The 21,435-nt window shown below is 37.2% G+C and overlaps 1 protein-coding gene and 1 long non-coding RNA gene across 2 annotated transcripts; both read left to right on the top strand.

Moving 5' to 3' along the window:
• Positions 1-207: 207 nt before the first annotated feature.
• Positions 208-14,835, top strand: LOC100888080 (probable serine/threonine-protein kinase pats1). Its single transcript, XM_030978905.1, has 10 exons — positions 208-275; positions 933-1,222; positions 3,278-3,519; positions 4,884-4,988; positions 5,210-5,374; positions 6,871-6,981; positions 9,621-9,755; positions 11,994-12,176; positions 13,670-13,843; positions 14,599-14,835. The coding sequence occupies exons 1-10, from the start codon at positions 208-210 to the stop codon at positions 14,833-14,835; spliced, it is 1,710 nt and encodes a 569-aa protein (XP_030834765.1).
• A 601-nt stretch (positions 14,836-15,436) lies between these two features.
• On the top strand, positions 15,437-21,057 carry LOC115921200. Its single transcript, XR_004062804.1, has 4 exons — positions 15,437-15,710; positions 17,020-17,094; positions 18,236-18,452; positions 20,771-21,057. It is a non-coding gene; the product is annotated as an uncharacterized LOC115921200 (long non-coding RNA).
• The last annotated feature ends 378 nt before the right edge of the window (positions 21,058-21,435 follow it).

Below are 21,435 nucleotides of genomic sequence, written 5' to 3'. Positions count from 1 at the left end.
AGTCCAATCCAATTTGTTGCTACTTTTTGAAATATGTATAATGTGAAGCTTATCAAATCCTATATGCTCTTTATAGCTCCCTACCCCATTTTTGCTAAACTTTGAAATTACTTAGAATACCGATACAGTGAACGATAGAGAACATTCCAAATTTGTATGTTAAATTCTCTTTGTTTTCCTTCTCATTCAAACTGACTTCATTCCATCATGACAAGCACATCATCATCTGACGATAATTCAACCGGAGGATTTGGGAGTGATACAGTACAAGCAGGGTGAGATGAAATATCTTTACTCTTTACATGGCAAATTGACAATAAACGCATTATTTCTCTAATAGTGACAAAACTACTACGGAATGTACTTTGGTGTGTAAAATGAGTAGTCCTAGACTGTCAATAACAGTGCTAAAAGTACGGCAACAATTATGTTCTATGAATCCAAAATCATGTTTAGAAATTTCGTGACCAGTCACCACCTGTGATTATCTGAAAGCAGAAGTGAATAAAAGATTGAAAATCATTAACAAAAACATGAAAATCTTAGCTACATACCAGTCTACAGTGATTTGAGTTGAAAGTGAAATCTTTTAAAGAATTTAAATAAAATTTAATAATTCGATCATGTCGAGCATGGTCTCTAAATGAGATCCCTGTCTATTTGTGTCAGTCAACTGCTATAGGTTGACTTTAACAATGAACACATTCTGTAATGAAACAAGTAGAAGATGATACTCTTGATTGGAGTTATAATTTAACATAATCCTCTATAGTCTCATTACGGGAAGAACTTATTTTGACTTTTTTGTTCTTCACCTTAGTAAAGATAATTTTGTATTCATTTTAAAGTTGATCCGTCATACCTACGTTCTTTGACCACCCCCATGTTTGTCTTTGTTACCATTCTCGGGACCATTCTCGGGACCATTCTAGAGAAGAGCCTCCAGATGATGAGTTTGCAGGCATATTACAGCAGATAGCTTACGACCTTTACGACGAAGCCAAGATTGACAGCCTTGCTGGTCAGCTGGGAATCCTACATGGTGATATACAGAGAGCGCTCATGACCAATGTGAAGTTCAACCGTGTTACCAGTGACGGAACTCATCATATGCTGAAACAATGGAGAGAAGGTGTGTCTAGGGAAGATGAACGGATTGAACTCAGGAAGGCACTGCAAGCTGCCGAGTTGGTCAACCTTGCAGACCTGTATCTCAGCGAAGGTAACGTATATTTTCATTAAGAACAATTGTAGTTTCGTAATCGAGGACCCCATTCAACACTTCAGCAACATGCTGTTCTATTCAGTATACAATACGGCCCATGTGTTTAAAGTCAGATTGACAGAATTTTCTGAAGCAGATTCGTTTTCCACATTTTTACACTGTTGATATAAATACTAAGGTGACGTAATGCAGAGAAAAGGTACTTAGAAAGAGCTTAGGTACTACTTTCAGCTAGTAATTTCCTTACGAATAAAAAGCCAAACAGGGACCCCGGCCTTTCACAAAGCCTTTTTCCAATGACAAATGACAAAAATCAGTGACAAATCTGCTGTTAACCAATCGGAAGCAAGGATTTCAGTAGCTTATAACAAAAACTGTCATGTGTCATTGATGACAAGTTTTGTGAAACAGGGCCCTGATGCTTACTACCAACTTCAAGTTCTCATCTACTACCTGGTGAACATAAAAATAAAATAAATTTGAGATTCACTGCGATAAATTCTACACAATCATAATAATTCAATTCAATGTGTTTTGAGAAATAAACCAATTATCTGTTTTCTTTGTTACTGCCGGTTAGGTGTAATAGAAGAACAGATCGATGCTGAATATGATAAAGAAGACGTCAATGATGAGCAATTTAGTCACAATGTGTCTTAGTTATGTCGTAATTTATTCTCAATTTTATTGCGCTGCCACGGATGCCGGGGCAGTTCACGCCTACCACATGCCTGGAATGTCAGATTCTCATTTAAGTTTTCTCCAAACGGTCACAATTTAGTCTAAACAAGTTTTGCATTTCTCTAACTTTCTGATCATGGAAATTAATGGAGAAGGTTTGAGAGGAAACCGAGACACCCTGGAAGACTGCAACTATTTTGATAGATTATTATTGCTTGAATTTAGTTTGAAAATTCCAGCGATGTGAGTAACACAAGCAATTTAGAACATCGCAAATACTTATGACAGGCCATACAGGCCATTATTCTGTACAACTATACATCCATCGAATGGATTTATAGTTTTATCCAATCAGAACACAGGGAGCTGTACGACTATACAACCAAAAACTATGCAATTATAAGAAATGGATGTATGGTTTTAACCAAATCAGAGCTCAAAGCTGCTAGATAAGCGGGTGGCTTTGTTTGGAAAAATGTGCTTATTCCAGACAAAGCGGCCCGCCAGCTCTCATTTGGTCAATGGATGTACATGTATAGCTGTATACCCAGTGGCGTACGCAGGATTTTTTCAAGGGGGGGGGGAGGTTAAAAACGACTCAGCTTTATTATTTTGCTCCCAAAAATTTGAAAATCGCTGCGGCCGAAAAGTCGCTCAGTCGGGATGGGGGGGGGGGGGTAAGCGAACACTTTTTTTTTTTTTTTTGGAGTCCAAAAAAAAATCGCAACGACTCAGCCAGATGCTGAATAAGCGGGCGGGGGGGGGGGGGGGTAAGAGGACACTTTTTTTTTTTGTCTCGAGATTTGAAATTTGTCTTCGTTGTGGGGGGGGGGGGTAAGGACACCTGTTTTAGGTCAGCCATTTGCATAATTTTTTTTTTTTTTAATAATAAAAAAATAAAAAAAGGGGGGGTTTTAGGGGGGTTTACACACATAAAAATACCAAAGGGGGGGGGGTTCAACCCCAAACCCCCCCCCCCCTGCGTACGCGCCTGTGTATACCGGTAGTTGTATGGTTGTACAGTTTTCTGCGTACTGATTGGTTAAAACTATATATCCATTCATTGGCCTGTACGTCCTGTTATAAAAGCTTCAAGACATTTGGAAACTCCCTTCATGGCCAAAGGGTCATGATTTTACCCACACAAAATTACCATGGTACACAGTATTTTGGCCACTGTACATTCACCATGGTACTACCAGTTATACGGTACACTTTATATATAGAGCCATGGTAGTATCATGGTTTTTTTTTTCTTCGAAAGTACATTATCTAATGCTCAGTTCAATGTATGATTACAATCCCTCATTTCTATGACAACGCTTACATTTTATTTATATAATATAAAATTATTTATATTTTGCTTCGTAGAATCAGGCAGCAACCAATCAACACTAGGCGAAGGAAATATATCTGGAGCAACAAAAACAAATGTGATGGAAGTTGCTGAAAGTAACATAAAACTTTTGCCTACAAGTGATAACAAAAAAATTGCTAAAATTTCGCAAGGTATTACTCGTGAAGAGATCACAAAGGTGAAGTCATCCGCACTTGATATAACCTACAGCATGTGGGACTTTGGAGGACAGGAAATTTACTACATCACACATCCAGTAAGTCCATGGACCTGTTATTTTAGAGAGGAGGAGGGGCGGGGGGTGACAAAGAAATGGAGTAACAAATAATCACCCATAGAGCTTCTTCATGTTATGATACTGCAAAATATAAATACATTTTTCAAATTCACTATAAACATATGCACCTATTGTCCAGACTTGTTTGTGTCCACCCTGTCGGAGTGCAAGCACTCTTATGTCTATTGCCAGTGGAGTCGGACAGGGCAGGGCATAGCCTGGGGAACTTTTGTGTCAATTTTGCTGAAAATTATACAGCCAATTCTTAAAACGTGGACCTCTTGCATACAAACTCTACACAAGTACAAAGAACAACTCATCAAATACCTTTTCTTTTATACAACCAAACAATAGGCTATCTTACTTAACCCTAATAAGGCCGGGGGGGGGGGGGCCATTATGGCCCCCCTCTCCAAGATTTTTCCGATTGCTCGGGAACGCATATGGATGGCGCCCCGCCGCTCGCTTACTTTTTTCTTTTGAGTCTTGTGCAACTTTTAAAAGAGTTTTTTTTAAAATCGGACCTACGGTTACAAGGTCACGTGACCTTTTGTCTTTGCATGTCAGCCCGAAAAATCGCTAATTTTCGTGATTTGTGTACAAAACGTATGGAAAAGTCAGTTTCCTAAAAAACAGATCAAACATGGGTTATTGGGTCTTGTTTAAAGTTTAGGTGGTTGTTTTGGGAGTCAAAATAGTTGAATTGTAGTAAGAAAATAAATTAAACCACAAAAACAGTGAAATACATAAGAAATTATCAAAACAAGGGATAACATAAGAAATAAGCTGGCTCTTCTAACTTTTTTTGTCGTATTATTATTCAGAATGGTCTAATGAATATATGTAGTGAAAAAGAATGCTTAAATATGAATAATATATGATTTATGGGTAAAAATGTGATTTTTATGACTTTATTTGCATAAATTACCATAAATATGCAAATGAGTTAATTTTTGAAAAAAATGAATTATCATATTATTCTATACACTTCACTTGACATGCACGCAAATTTTCGCGGCGAGCGGCCGAGATCTTAAGGGGGGGCCATAATGGCCCCCCCCCCCCCCCCCGGCCGTACTAAGACCTCAAATAGCCCGGCCTTTTTAGGGTTAATGGAATGTTATACATGAATGAATATCACCTCTGCAATTCAAATTCATTGTGTTATCATTACATCTGGTCAAAGGTCATTACTGATGCATTTCAATTAAAATATACAGAGTCAGAGGAATCTTTCTGAAAACATAATTATTCCAGCTTTATGGGCAACAGTGTACATACTACTATACAAGTGCATATAGATGGTCAAGCATTTTCAACTACTCTCTCCACAAATTGTATAGCTTTTTCTGTCGTGGCGGTCTCTTTACATTCTGGTTATCCCGCTACACCTGGAGCTGAGTGATAAAGCACCACGCGAAGAAGATGTCGAAAATGCTCAAAAGCAAGTAAGTAGTGATCATTCTGTTCTCAAGCCTCAGCTACAACCCAAGTCCATATGTGGTTACGTACTGTTTCCTTACCAGCAACAACTTCTGCTAGCTAAATTTTAAATGAATTTCCCTAGGCGACTCATAGCTGATCAAATATGCAGATCAAATATGCAGATCAAAGTAAAACAATTCCGCAAATGAAAAATGAAAAATTCACTTTTGATTTGCAATTTCAGTTGAAAGGGTCTGCTGTAAGAACACATCATACCATTCTGGAATTGGTACATTTTTGGTTGATGTCAGTCTACACCTATGCAGTACCAGATTCTCACCATGAACCAAAGGTCTTGTTAATAGGAACATTTGCCGGTGATGAGGGCCCTGAAATCATTGGGGAAAAGGTAAGATAACTTTAAAAAGGGAAGGTATGAATTCTTTATATCATATCATACAAAGAATAGTATTTGCAAGCATTGATATTGTTTACATAGATTTTGGAAGAAAAAAATAAGCAGGCGACGTATATGTAGTTGGACTGGGTTGATGAACGTTTTTCTTCTTCAGGGTAGCGTGATGGTATTACTCTTTTAAGAACTTCATTATTTGTTTTAAATAATTAATCTGTTATCATTATCCCCATGTTCAGGCTTCACATTCAATTATTCAATTAATTAATGAAAGGGTTTGAGATTATCAGATATTTTACGACAAAATTGACGCTGTCTAGAGTCGGAACTGAGATTTGTGTCTTAACCCTATCGATCTCTCATCATCAGCCTCTATATTACAGTGATAACAAAATTTGACTATTATATTTACATAATGGGGAATTACATGAATGATACATAGATAATGATACCAACAGACCAATACTTATTCAGTGAAATTCAGGGTTTGTACGGGTCAGGGAATTTCTGGAAAGTCAGGGAATTTAAAAATGTTTTTTCCAGAAGCAAAAAGTCAGGGAATTCATCCATTTCTTCTGGAAAGTTCTCCTGTTTGGACTCGGGGGAAAATTCTGTCATCTTTAGTTTTAAAAACAACATTGTTACTGGGTCTAACTTAGTACACAAGCACTTCAACTGTGCCTCGTAATAAAATGAAAGTATTTTCGAACACTGTCACTGAAATAAGAGCCGATCATGTTAACAAAAAGACCAATGTTAGCTTTTTTTTGGTGGCATATTTTTTGGTGACTTTTTGTTAACCAGATCAGATCGCGTCTTATTTCAGTGTTCAAAAAATACTTTCACTTTTCATTATACGAGGCACAGTTAAAGTGCTTGTGAACTAAGTTAGACCTAGGTCTAGTAACAATGTTGTTTTTAAACTAAAGATGACAGATTTTTTTTCAGATTTTTTTTTTTTTTTTTTTTTTTTTTGGGGGGGGGGGGGATCTTCGAAATATGGGTGCGCCTCATAGTTTTCTGATTTGCCTCCTAGTATTGCAATGATTTATAGTTGTACGCTTTAAATTAAGACATGTTCATCATTGAAAATGGTCATGGAAATTTACATTATCCTGCTCTGGAAAGTCATGGAAAGTCATGGAATTTTTAAAATGTGTAAGTGTACGAACCCTGGAAATTGTAATATCATGCAACTGAACCTCGACCAACAACTCATTAATTATCAACAATTGCAGTGACAGTTCCTTCCTCCGTCTAATATCATGAACTAACCGTTGTAAACAATTTAATGAATTCCAATTTATAATGTAATGTGAGTTTTTTTTAATTAGCTAATGTTGAATATCATATGGCGTGATATCCACCATGTAAAATGAGGTTCAGTATTAGAGAGAGAGAGGCGGGGGGGGGGGGGGGGAGGGAGGGAGGGGTTCCTGGTACAAATTAAATCTAAGGCACTACTAACCACATATTTGATTTCTACACAGGTCAAGGACAAATTCCAAGAACTGAAGAAACAGTTAGGATCTAAACCCTATTGGAAGCAAGTTCTCTTTCCCATGTGTGGGATTGACAATCGATTTTCTCAAGGGTCTGAAGTAAGTTGTTGGTTAATGATGATATTACAAATTCAGTTATTATTACCATGTGATTTACAATTTTAGCCGTATAGTCCATCTCAAAACAATTTGCAGTTGAAAAGGTATTCCCAAAAAATTGTATACGCTGGACAGATTAGGGGCTCTATTATCATATGAAAACAAACTTACTAATTTTGCAGTTTTATTAATTATCATTATTATTATTAATATTATTATTATCATGATAATAACTAGAACAATAATTTGGTCTTATTTAGGCTCATCATTATTGATATTAAGTACTCTTCATGCAGGCTCTGCAGTTATCTCAACATAATTGCCACGTACCTACTTACATGTACCCTTGAAGTTGGCCAAAAGTGGGACATTAACATGTTTCATTGTTTCATTATTGAAGCAAACAGTAATGGTCATGAAATTTAAATTTTTGCATTTTTTCAGAAAAAGCTTACATTTATTTTCAAGTTTAAACTCATGTGTGAATGATCAATGAGTTGAGTTGATTGATTGGTTTACTGATACTGGTAGATCTATTTTCCTTTTGATTAATCAATGGATTACTGACTATTTCTGTATTGAACGGCATTGGGGATATTTTTTGGCAAAGTTGTAATGCCATTTCAAAATGTTACAAACTCACCAAAAACTGATACTTTAAAACACACTAAAAAGTAGTTAATTACTCAGTCATGCTTCAAATGATGTGTGTGTATTGGGTTTTCACAGACGTCTATCAATCAGATCTGATTATTTACGTCTGGGGACTGACCTTTAAACGTCACCATCCGAAAGATGTTACTCAGTTTCAAACTTGTGTCCTCGGCTGAATCGGTTTGTAACTTCCACTTTTTAGCTGGATTACAGGCGCACGCCACAACGCCTAGTTGTTGTGGAATGATATGCCAGCACATGCAGAGGTTTATTAAATAGAGCATGTTCTGTCATAAATTGTCTTTTATAAGGCTCAGAATATGAACATTTCTAAGCCTTTTCACGATTCTCGACTCTCAACTTTGTGTATACCGGCCAGACCAGACACCCATTCTGGATTTTGCACCCTTTTTCAGAAAAGTGGCTTGTACCAGTAATTTTCATTGAAAAAGTGAAATATTCTTTTTTTTTGGTGTCGGGTGATAGAGAGACCCTAAGCTCTCCACATGTATGCCAATTTCCTAGCACCTGGTTGGAATAGTTAATTGGGGCAACCTTTTGTAACTGATCTTTTTTATTGAGACGCACTGTAGTTTGCGATTTCACCTTTATCAGATGCTGTTTGTAGGTTTCCGCAATGAATGAGTACTCTTATTCACAATTGAAGGCTGATGAGGGTAACACCATGTGGTAGCCTGACATATGTCAAATTACTTGTCGGCCTACTCGATCCTCCTTGTCACAAAAATAGTTTGAAATTCGTTTTTAGAAGCACTCTACAGATACCAATAGTTTTTTTTTTCCTTCAATTTCTGTGGTACGTCTGCCCAAAACCTCTATCACCATGGTTTCTTTCCTGGTCCGACCTTCTCATATTTCCATTTCACCTCATTCTTCATGTATAAACACCAAAAATAAAGTCTTGTGTAAGTGATAGATTTAATATCATTTTGTTTGATTCATCTTTTTCTTTTTCTTCTCTTTCCTTTATCCTATTTTATTCCTTGTAAAATAGCCCTTAAGTGAGTTCTTTTCACAAAATAGTATAAGTCTTTTCAATAAGGCTAACACATGGTAATACCAAAAGCCTTCAACGTGTAAATCACTTGTATAAGGGCATTCTCACTTGTAGGCATCACAATGAAAATACTTGCCATATTGCACCCCACAATTCAAACCGGCATCCTATAATTCTGTGGAGTTAGGGATTGTAACAGCAAAGCGCTTGCACACATCAGCTTACTGTGCAATCTGACACTGCGCGAGATTACTGAGATCTCATCCTGCCTTAGTGTTGCCTATGGGCATTCTGCTTTCATAATCTCTTAGTAATTAGCATGGAATAGCAGCTATGACTAGGTACCAGACATCAAATTGTGGCACAACCTTCCCAGGAAGTGCAAGTAATCACTCAATCTGAGGAGTTGAAAACTCTTGAGCAATTCTTTCTAATTTTCTGCAGTGTATTTACGAGTGTTTGCTTGCGAATTTTTGTGCAGTTTTTCTGTCCTCATTAGAAACGCTCCGAGGAAGCATGGTATTACAGGTTTAATGCTGATGAGGTAATGTGGGTAAATGAAACCACAATAATGATCATTGTTGTTGTTCTTATTAATATGTGGAGTAGTAGAAGTAGCAGTAGTAGTAGAAGCAGTAGTAGAGGTAGTATTATTAGAAGTAGTATTAATAGTATTAATAAAAAATGATAGCATTTTGAAAGGCTGCACTTCTATTTCATTGATTACGATAACAATTTCCTCCTTGATTGTTGCAGTAACTACCTTCCAGAAGATTTTGAAGTATATTTCCAATCAGAATAGGTTTTTCATACATTGGCAGATATATATTTAAAAAAATAATAAAATATAGTAAATGTTTTTTTACCACAGGCAGTAAAAACACTAAAATATATAAGATGAGAGAAGCCGTGGAAAGGCATGTAATTATGTTGGGTTATCTCTGAGTTATCAAATTTTATTTTGCAGGTGAATAAAATTCAAGATCGCATTGATGGACTCGTAAAGGACTCGGCATACATGAAAGTTCTGATGCCAATTAAATGGAGAACATTTTTAACTGAAATAGAGGACAGTGATCGAAAGACTCTGACAGTGACAGAGGTAAGCAGAGCGGAAATCGTTGCATTCTTTGTGCAGTCATGGAAAAAAATGATGCACACAGTCATGGAAAAAAATAACCCTCCCTTTTCCTGCCTTATACTCTTGTACAGCTGAATCGCCAGATAAGAAAGAAAATCGTTTTGCAAGTGCAGGCTAGCAGTGTAGCACCAGATAGGGAACTAAACATTAACATATTTTTATCCCCTCGCCGACGAAGTTGGAAGTGATATAATATTCCTTCCTTCCGTGCGTCCGTAACAAATTTGGTTTAATAATAATATTGGATTCTTATATAGCGCACGTATCGACCTTGCAAGGTCCTCAAGGCGCTCCAACATTACCCGGCTATGCTAGGCTGTGATTCACAGTCCGACGACTTATCCACTACGTAATGTTTGACGGATTTTAATGAAATTTGATATGAAGGTACATAATATATCAAAATATAGAGTAAATTAGATTTTGGAGTATGTAGGTCAAGGTCATAGCTCATTAAACATGCGAAAAAATACACATCTGGTTTCTGATCGATAACTTTAGTAATGTTTGATGGATTTTAATGAAATTTGATATGAAGGTACATGGTATCAAAACACAGCCTAAGTTCAATTTCCAAGCATGTAGGTCAAAGGTCATAGCTCATTAAATATGCGAATCTGGTTTCCGATCCATAACTTTAGTATTGTTTGATGGATTTTAATGAAATTTGATAGGAAGGTTCCTGGTATCGAAACACAGCCTACCGTAAGTTTGATTTTGGATTATGTAGGTCAAAGGTCATAGCTCATTAAATATGCGAATCTGGTTTCCCATCTATAATTTTAGTATTGTTTGATGGATTTTAATGAAATTTAATATGAAGGTTCATGGTATCAAAACACAGCCTAAGTTCGATTTCGAGGAAGTAGGTTAAAGGTCATAGCTCATTAAATATGTGAACCTGGTTTCCATTCGATAACTTGAGTAATGTTTGACAAATTTTAATGAAATTTAATATGAAGGTATGTGGAATAAAAAAACATGTACAGCCTAAGTTTGATTTCTGAGTATGTAGGTCATAGGTGAAAGGTCATAGCTCATTAACTATGCAAAAACACCTAATTACATATGTGAAAATGTGGTTAACTTCCTTGCGTAGTAATATAATAGTATAGTCCAATGGAGGTAACTTGTTCTGAGGTATATAGGCCATTTGTACCCTGCGAGGGGATGCTACAATGTATGCTTTGCGTTGACTTGTTTCAATAGCTTTGCAATGAGAATATGGCACTAGTAGAAGCACCTTGTTATCACAATATCTCAAGAACCACTTCAGGTATAAACTTCAAACTTGGTGATAATGTGTATCACTGTAGGAAGACAATCTCATTAGATTTCGGGATGTGTAGGTCTAAGGTCATAGAGGTCAAATTTCTTCAATTAAAGGTATATCGTTGTTATTACAACATCTCAAAAACCACTTGAGGTATGAACTTCAAACTTAGGGATAGTGTGTCCCACCCTAGGAAGACCATCTGATTAGATTTTGAAGTAAGCAGATCAAAGGTCATAGATGTCAATGGTTGAAATTACAGGTATCAGCTTTGATATTGCAATATCTCAAGAACAACTAGAGGTTTGGGCTTCAAAAATTGTGATACAATGTAATTTGTATCATGATGGGAAGACCACCTACCGTAAATAGATTAAAGGTGCTTGTCCGATCTCCTTTGGCTAGACAAATATCTATGTTTGCCACTCTCCACCAAGGTGTTAAATGGGTACCGGTAAGAAGGAATTCATTGAATTTGGTGAGCACAGAAAACTAGCCTTCCAGAGCCGGGATAATGTTGGAGTGCCTTGAGCACCTTGTGGGGTGGATATGTACGCTAAAAAATATCCAATGTTATTACATTATTATCTTTATTATTAGTATTATTATTATTATCATTATCATTATCATTATCATCATTATCATCATTACCGGTATCATTATTATAACTGTAAATTGCACACATGTTTTAAGATGTTTTATCACTTAGTGCCTTAACTTTATGAACCCCAAGAAGATGAAAATAAATTGAATGAAATATATGTATAAACAAAATACAGGAAAATCTGAAGAACAGACGCATGATATTTTATGGAATGCCCAATATTGAACATTGCATTGATGATAAGAGAGCTTTCCGGATGTTAACGCTATTCGGTACATATAACACAATTGGTCAGACTTGTTTCAATTATTTTCTTACACAGGCACACTCAACAATGAAAACTTTGGGAATCAACGACCTCAAAGAAGTGTATGCCATTCTAAAGTTCTACCATGACATAGGACACCTCATATATCATGAGGGATGTGAGCTTATTGTACTTAAGCCACAGTTTCTGAACAGCATCGTCAGTAATATCATAACAGTCATGGATGACAAGACAATGGTTCGAAATATTGTTTACTTTCGTTTTAAATTGTGTAATAAATATTCAAAGAGAGAAGAAAAGTAGAGGAATAAAAGATAAGAAATAAAGAATGGGAGGAAGGAAATGTAAAAAGAGAAAAACAAAGTTAGAAATTGATTTAATGTTGTACTGTTTGATTCATTGCTCTGAGGATGTGGGGGCGCGAACATGTGTGTGTGTGTGTGTTTGTGTGAATATATTACATACAAGCACACACACAACACACACGGTGACAATTTCACAATTTCCCCTTTTCTGATTAAGCATTGATTTATATCATGATCACTGAATGTTTAAGTGGCATAACCCTGACAATCTTTCCCTTTAGTGCACATTCACTACCACCATCATTTAATCATCATCATCATCATGAAGCACAACATCCGCCAATGTGCGCTAAAAGGACAGCGACCACTCAACTTTTTGTACAAGAAGGATCATTCCCAACAAAAAGTAACAGTTTGGGTGGGCCTTGTCGGGAATGGAACGCTCATTCAAACCCTTGATTAAATATTCATACTTCAAACAATACAACTCTTAAAAAGTGGGACATTTTTGTGACTTACTCTGTATATGTATATCATACCCAGCTAAACAAAGAGGTGACAGCACTTCTGCCTTTGCGACATTCTACAAAATCCTACCCTTGTTTTTATTAATGAATTTTTCTGAATTTGACTGATAAACAATAAGCTTTCTTTTACGCATGCAGAACTTTAGTATTCGATTAAAAACACACATCAACACTTTGGGAACACCACAACACTTTCTGTTCAAAGGAAATCATTTTTCAGTGTTTATTTTTTGCTTTTGTGTTACTCTTAACTTTTACAGGGATGCCTAAATGAAGATTGGTATGATATGAAATGCAAATTTCTTGACATTTCAAAGTTTGATTTGATCATGTGTAGAATCATAGAAACTTTTCATCAATGACCCTGCCCTGGCAGCAACCACAGCATAACACACCCTGGGAATCCGGCTGGCTAGCTTGTGGAGGTATTCACTGGAAATGTCTTGCCATGCCTTCTGAAGAATCAACCACAAATGAGGCTCACTAGTTTGTCATTTTTCTCGGACCCTCCTGTCCAGCTCTTCCCATAGCAGCTCCATTAGATTCACATCTTGAGACTGGCTTTCAGGATCCCCTTCTCTTTTTTTTTTCTCCAGGGAGATTTTACACAGCTTCAAGGAATATTTTGGGTTGTTGTTCTGCTGGTAGACGAATGTCTGATTGAGGACCAATTTTTTTTCCAGCAGGGCAATGACCCCAATTATTCCAAAGCTGTTTAAAAAAAAATACATGTACCTGTAGAAAATAAGAAAAGAAATGGGTCCTGAAACTTTGTATTACCTTTAAGCTAGTACTCTAATTTTTCTTATTTTGACCAGCACTGGCAATATGTACATTTTGAAAACATTTTTGAAATAATTATATGCTCAATATTTCTTTACCTTTCATTATAAACTAGGAGGAGGGCCTAGCCAAATATTGGAGAGATCTCATGGAAAAGGGTATCCTTAGTATAGAATTGATCGAAGCTGTCTGGGAGCAACATAAAGGAGACCATGATCAGCTTGATGACATTATCGAGATGATGATTACATTTGATCTGATCTGTGAAATACCCGATAGGCCTGATGGGGTAAGATGTAAACACGCTTTGAAATCCATAGTTTCAGTGGAGATGGTCCTCCGATCATCAGTCTTTTACACAAATATATTTTTCCATCAGGAGCCATTAACTGATTAAGGGAAGGCAATGAATGATAAGGTAAACTGTAATCAACATAACAGTATATAATCCAAACTTCACTTATTAATGTATGAGACAATTCTCGCTACCCCAAATAGCGATTCTGCCGAGATCCGGGGAAAATCCTGAAAACGCGCATTGCATTATGGGATAGCTTTTCGACATTACAGCTTCCTGTGCAGGCGTTCGTGATCACAACCCTCTCTTTCACGGTAGAGTTTAACGGCCTTTTGTGCTAAAGTCACTAATTCTGCCCGAAGCTTTTCATTGCATATTATAATCTGTACAAATTACACTGATTGGCATCGATTTTAGCGTGCGTGAAAACTCTGCACAGCGAACACAGGCGCTAGCGCCAGCGGGATGGGACTCTATACCGGAAGTTGTAGTGACGACCCGAGAGAGTGAAAATTACCTCGTCTCGCGAATTTCGAGATTTTCGTACCTATTTAGGGTAGCGAGAATTTAAAGCCTTTTATTAGGTCATCTAAGGGCCCTCAAGGACTACCACATGTGACTCCCTTAACTGTAATTTACTAAAAAAGTGTACTTCACATCTTTCATAATTACAGCATTCATAAAACGATATGCATTAAAATCATGTACTGTACTACAACATTGAAATACTCATCTTATTTCAATAGAGAGGGTTCTTCGTTCCCTGTCGTTCCTCTCCTATGCTTGATGAGAAGGAATGTCATGACAAAGACAATGAAGTCAAATTTACCATTGACTTCAATCACTTCTTACCAGGTTGGTTTATTTTTCTTTACCTATTAGAAAGAGCGTTTTGTTTAATTTTGAAATCTAATATTGTAAGGGATAATATCATAAGCTACTCGTTATGCAGTCCAGACTCGAAGAGAATGACAAAGTTGTGAGGATAATCTGCTGTGACTGTAGGGATCCTACCTATTAAAAAAAGTACCTATTACACAAGGATATCTTTAAATTCCTGTATTGTATATACATTATACTTCTAGAAATAAGTCACTTTATTCATATCAGCCAAGTTACTGCCATCAGGAGATTGTAGAAAGAGGCACAACAAAAGGACATGTATGTTTACTGATGCTGAACTTGCTTGATAATTCTTCTAAATAATTCGCCCACATAATATATGCACTACCACAACCCCTACGCCTAACCTGAGAGTCAACATTAAGATCAATGAGGGAACCATTTAGGCATATGCGCGAGATACTTTAGTAGGGCCTGTGTTTTTTTTAACAAAATTGTTTTTTTTTTTTTGCTTTCTTATTAGTTTCAAACATGTACTTGAATATTATTTTATCAAAATTATTGTTGCTATTATTATTCTATTGTTATAATTATCATTCTTGTTGCAGTTATTACTACAATTATTATTTTATTATTACTATTACTCTTAATACTGCTATTACTATTACAATTATAATTATCATGACTATTATCATAATCATCTTCATCATCATTGTTGTCGTTCCCGTTCTTATTACTATCATATTTTTATATCCATAAGTTTGTATATTCTGTAGAAGTAACCAGTCGATTCTGAATTTCAAAATTCCAAATCTTTATGATGTTGGGAATCCGTTGTTATTTGATAGACGGTTTCTTACACCGGTTCTATGTTCGAATGGCAAAATGGTCTATGGAGAGAAAGGAGTCTATCAAACCAATTTTCCACTGCAGGCAAATGGTGTTCTATATTGACAATCGTCATAGAGTGGTGATGACAAATGAGATCCACAGTAAAGAGCGTCATCAAATTAAGGTAGGACTACGTGTACCACTATCACATACATGTTGATGTTATACTGTTGTTTGATAGTATGCAAATAATTACCGTTGGTGAAAGTGATGGGACAAACTATCACTTTTGAGGCGATCTGGATGTAGCTATCTTTCCGAAGCGAAGCTGAGGAAATATAGCGTATACATTCAGATTGCCAAGGAAGTGATAGTTTGCCATCGCCTGAAACCAAAAGGTGATTATTTGCTTTATATTCCACATCGGAAACATTTCACTTTTTCTGTCATTTTAGAGCAACAAGTCTAGTCATCAATTAACATCTAGCAAACGGTGTACGAAACGTACAGTGTATGCAGTATGGTGGTGTGACCATAGTTCGTGCGTGACCAAAGTTCGCGTACTAACACTAAAAGCGCTTAAAGAGGAGAGCAATACACAACGTATACAATTATAGTGTGTTGCACTGACTGTGTAGATAGTAGTACTATCTACACAGTGTAACAAACTTTTGGCTTCTCCCAAAGCGCAATGATGGGCGAACTATCATTCATCACATGATTTACTTTTAACCAATCGTAGAGCAAGATTATTTATATTATTTATTTATAAATATATATCTGAGTTAATCAAATAATGTTAATAATTGTAATGTAACATCTATTGTGCGTCTACATATAATATCGTAAAACATCAACATGATCAGTGAATTGCTATGGGTGACGTTCCCTAATAACGTTTCAAGAAAAATGTACATATTACCCCCTCAGAAAAGCGGAGTATAGGTCTGTCTGATCTTCGTGATTTTTATAAAAATGGATACCGTAGCTAATAAAGATAGTGATTCAACCTTTTTGGGGGTGACATGAAACTACTTTACCCTTGATATATCCATATAATTCTTAAGTGCAGTAGCCTCTTATCCCTCTAAAACCCAGGTAATATAATAATAGAATTTTGTAGATATACCTGTAAAATTTCACCATTTAAGCCAACATCTTTGATTTAATTCAATTCAATTCAATTTATTTGTTTGCACATTTGATAAAAATCACAATAACAAACATACACATTACAAGTCAATTCCAACAAATAACAACAGAAGTATCAAAATGTGGGGGACAAACAAAGGCCAAAGGCCTCTCAAAGCCTGTCCTAAACTATATAAGTAATTAAATATAAATCAAGTAGTACAACAGGAGGAAAGAGAAAAAACAAGGCAAACCCTCTTTACAGACTCAGAGGGTGTATGATCGATTGATTAGATCTATATATTTAAAAAAAACTAGATAATACAATTGCTTGTTTTCATCTTATCCTGGTGTCTTGATAGGTTACGATATATGCAGTGACCCCAGCCGGTGCACCATCCGGGCGAACAAAGGCCAGAGTCAGCTTGAATGAGAACGTAAGTATTAACCCTGAAAGGGGGAGGCAGAATCGACCCACCCCTGACACATGCTGTGATACATTCAAGGATCTTTCCTTTACCCTTAAGCATCTTTTGATAGAAAATTTATAAAATTCTGACCAACAGCGTCAAAAAATTGTGGCTAAAGTGGCAATTTCCCCATATGTATTAGTCGATAAGCAATAATTCAAAAGCAATTTAAGACATAGATATGAAACTTCATGGGCTTATCCTTTATTTTCGCACCATGTTTCAGAATTATTTGTCACTCCCTAAGGCGAGGCGTCAAAAATAAATATACCAGCCAGCGGCAGCTAACTGCACTTGTGCGTCCTGGCTGCAATTTTTAAATTAGCTCAGCCGGCTACCGCTGGCGGTATGACCCTCAATTAACTCATGATGTCATCATAATGGTCTCCGAACAAAAGCATGCGCCGGCTGCCGCCTTTCGAATGGAAACCGAGCCTCAGAGCCCAGCCTGGCGCAAGCCGGCTGGGCTAATAAGTGAAAAATAATTGCCCCATCCAGGCTTCGGCCGTAATTGCAGCCTCGATGCGCCAATACGTGAGGCGGCAGCCTGCTGGTATCGATATTTTTGACGCCTCGCCTAAGCTAGCTGAGATCGCCTCTGCTGAGGAGCACCAAAATGACCCAGCCTTTTTAGGATCTGGCAGCATTAGTAATAAAATAATCTTAAAAGACTTTCTCATGACTAGGCACTATGCCCTTGTTCCAAGTGCAACCATCCTTGGGTTGGGGATGCTCTTTGGCCACATCCATGTTATTTGGTCACAGGTGAGCGAGACATAATTAATATTACCTTACTTTTTACAAACTATTGATTAATATCTTTAATAGTGGCCTACACCTACTACCCATTGGTATATGATTCATTATGGTAACATAAATTATACAGAATCTGGTTAGCGTACACAAATTATTGTCTGCTGCAAGTAGTACAAACGAGAGCCGTGATGTAAAGTTGCCTTTTTACTCTGGAGTTTCCAATTTTCATGAAATTTCTCACCACACAACTTTATTTCATTAATATCAGTCATCAAACCCTTTGTATTGATATGTCACAGTGTTTAGTGTTTTATCATGCTGTAGTAAATGTTTTTTTTCTTCATTGGTTTAGATTATTGACCATGTCCATGAAACACTGGAGGTACTCAAAAAGCTATGGGCAAGAAGGATAGAATATTCTGTTGGAATATTGTGTCCAAAATGTTCTGAATGCGACGTTAAGGCATTGATACCCATTCGAGATATCCTTAAATGCCCGGAAGATAGTGCTTCTTGTGATGAACTTTGCTCAATATATGTTGGTCATATCCTGAAAGCATTTAAAAAAGGTTAGTATTAAACTCCTTCTAAACTTACACATATATGCAACACTCACTTATACGTACTACTAGGTCGAGCGTGCTCGCACTGATTTGACAAGCTTTTTCCATTCGGTTCTATTCTCCATGATCTTTGGGAGCTCCTGTCTTGGTAGACAGGTGTCTTTTTCTAACTGGTCAATGTAAGTCATTGCTGGGCGCCCTCTGGTGCGTTTGCCCCTTGAGGGCTCCCAGAAGAGCATTTGTGAAATGATTTCACTCTTGCTCCTCCAGCAGTGCCCACTGAAACGGAGGCGACGGTCTCTCAGTCTGGCTGAGATCGGTGTAATGTCCCTATACTGTATAGTTCAATATTGGTCATATGGTCACTCCAGTTGACATTTAGTGCTGCTCTCAAGAGTCTTGTATAGCAACCATCCAGTTTTGCCAGGCTACTCGTCAATGTCCAGGCTTCTGATCCATAGAGCAGTACAGTTTCCACTGAAGCCCTAAAGAAACGGACTTTCAGTTTTCTCCCGAGGTTTGATTTTCCAAAAGGCTGTCAGCTTGTTCAAAGCCGTCCAGGCTTTTTGCCTTTCGGATATTCAGGTCTTGTTTTGACTGATCAACCCACGAGCCAAGGTACTGAAAGTCTTGGACCTGCTTCAGCTTTGTCCTGTCAGCAGTACAGATCTCGCCTTCACGAAGGTTGTACATCATGAATTCTGTCTTAGTACTGTTTATTTGTAGACCGACTTGGCTTGCTGCAGACTCCACTTGTTCTAGGAGCTTCTGTGCCTTTTCCAGATTGTCTGAGATTAGTGCAATATCATCAGCAAAGTCGCTATCTGTGATCATTTCAGCAGGATATCTGCTACTTTTCCTTTCCTGTAGGGTGAAGCCTAGATCCTCGAACCCTTCAGTAGCCTTCTTAGAGCATAATCCAATGCTATGATGAATAGGTATGGTGCTAAGGTATCTCCTTGAAGCACTCCTGCTAAGATGGTAAAGGAATCAGTCTCTCCATCTGGTGAACGTACTTGAGCTGTGGTATCTTTGTACATCACTCCTACTGCAGACAGCTGTAACTCTTGTGTGTGGTATTCCATAGGCTCTTAAGATCTCTAACATCTTCTTCCTATTGATTGAATCAAAGGCCTTCTTAAAATCCACGAACGTAAGCACTGCTGTCAGATGCTTTGCTTTAATACCTTCCACCAGTCTTCGCAAAGTTAGAATTTGCGCTACTGTAGATCTTCCTGGACAGAATCCATTCTGGTTCTTGAGGAGAAGGGGTTCCAGATGAGGACAGATTCTATTCAAAAGCATTTTGTTGAATACTTTTGCAGCTACTGGGGTCAGTGCTATGCCACGGTAGTTTTAAGGGGTACTGAGATCTCCCTTTTTGGGTACAGGGATTATTATGCTCCTAGACCACAAGTCTGGTTTCTCGCCATGGATAAGTGTTCTGTTGCATACTTCCAGAAGCTGTTGGTCAAGGGCACCAGACTTCCATACCTCTGCTGGGATTCCATCCACACCTGGGCATTTATTATTGGAGAGGGAGGTAACTGCCACTTTGAGTTCTCCAATGGTAAATTTGCTTGTTTTGATTGGGAGTGTCTTTTGGACCATCTTCCTCAAATACTGGGTTGTTGTTATCTGGTGGAGGTTGACCAAGTAGATTAGAAAAGTGATCTTTCCACTGGTTTAGTCTCTCTTGTGGTGTTTTACCTCTAAGCTGATCCACTGGGGTCGAGGCCTTTCCAGTGATCTCTTTCACAATATTCCATACTTTCCTAGTCTGCTGTTGGACTGCACCAATCTCGATCTCAGTGCATTTTTTAGCTATGTAATTTGACTGCTCTTCGTCAAGTGTTTCTGCATGTTCGGCAGTTGGTGCGCCATTCTTTTTATTATATGCTACTTTAAGGCATTTCCGTTCCTCCCTGATCTTTTCGTTTTCCCATGGCACCCGTTTCTTCTTGCCCTTTCTCTTTGATACGTATTTTGTGGCTGCTCCTTCGTGAGCTTCTATCAGTGCGGAGTAGATCTCATTCGCTGTAGGATTCTTGATGTCTTGATACAATGCCTCAAATCTGTTGTTGACCTCCACTGTATATGCTTCCTTAATATCTGATTTAAAGAGCTGCCAGTCATGAGGAAGATTTGATTTGGCTTTTACCTTCTTGTTGCTTCTCGAGCTTATACATACCGGTATTCACTTATATGTATGTACCGGTATACATTTGTATATTGTGCTTTCCTGACATAAACCATAATGGACTTACCTTTTTATGAATTTAAATCTTCTATCTTTTCATCTTTTCTCTTTCTTTGAAATAAAGATATTGGAACAACAAGAACAACAGTAGAATCACAAGCGGCAGGGGTGTCAACATTATCAAAGTACGTAACTAATCTATATTTTATTTTGAAAAGAAGGCTGTGTTCTTTAAACATATTTGTGGCTTACACCCCGTAAATAAAGATTGCATGCCCGATCTGGAATTGAAAAACAAGTCAGAAAAAGGCTTGGAACCAGCGAGATTTGAACCTGCCAGCTACTGCTCCCCACCAGGCCGTCACTGGTCCATTACTGGGTGTAAGCCACAAATATGTTTAACAATTGGAATTTCTCCCATGAAGCATTACATTTATAAAAGGCTGTGTTCTGGTGAAAATGGAGAAAAAATTGTAAGCTTTCACGGGATTGCTTTTCAAATTCCATCTTTGAAATATTACAATAACAGAAAGTTTGGACCAAATATGTGTGTGTAGTGCATGTGTTATTCAGCAAGAATTAGTCCATCTTTTAATTTGTATCATTCCAAAATCTCACTATATACATTGATTTGTATGTATTACATAATCAACCTTCCCCAATTGCTCAAGATCTCAAGATCAGTGGTAAACTTTGTTTAGGTTTTTTGTTTTAGGCATGCTTCTTTTATTGTAATAATTCAGTATTTGTTTATTTTTTTTAAATAATTGATATTGATAATATAAATGA

Source organism: Strongylocentrotus purpuratus, unplaced genomic scaffold (assembly GCF_000002235.5).
Source record: "Strongylocentrotus purpuratus isolate Spur 01 unplaced genomic scaffold, Spur_5.0 spur5_scaffold_1, whole genome shotgun sequence".
Classification (NCBI taxonomy): Eukaryota; Metazoa; Echinodermata; class Echinoidea; order Camarodonta; family Strongylocentrotidae; genus Strongylocentrotus; species Strongylocentrotus purpuratus.
The sequence above is the reverse complement of the archived record's forward strand: the minus strand, read 5'-3'. Positions and strand labels throughout refer to the sequence as shown.

Bases quoted from the DNA above. Each gene is read 5' to 3' on its own strand.
- LOC100888080 (XM_030978905.1), top strand. From the start codon at position 208: ATGACAAGCACATCATCATCTGACGATAATTCAACCGGAGGATTTGGG. The intron at 4,989-5,209 runs GTAAGTAGTGAT...TTGCAATTTCAG, and splicing joins TCGAAAATGCTCAAAAGCAA to TTGAAAGGGTCTGCTGTAAG. The intron at 12,177-13,669 runs GTTCGAAATATT...ATTATAAACTAG, and splicing joins TCATGGATGACAAGACAATG to GAGGAGGGCCTAGCCAAATA.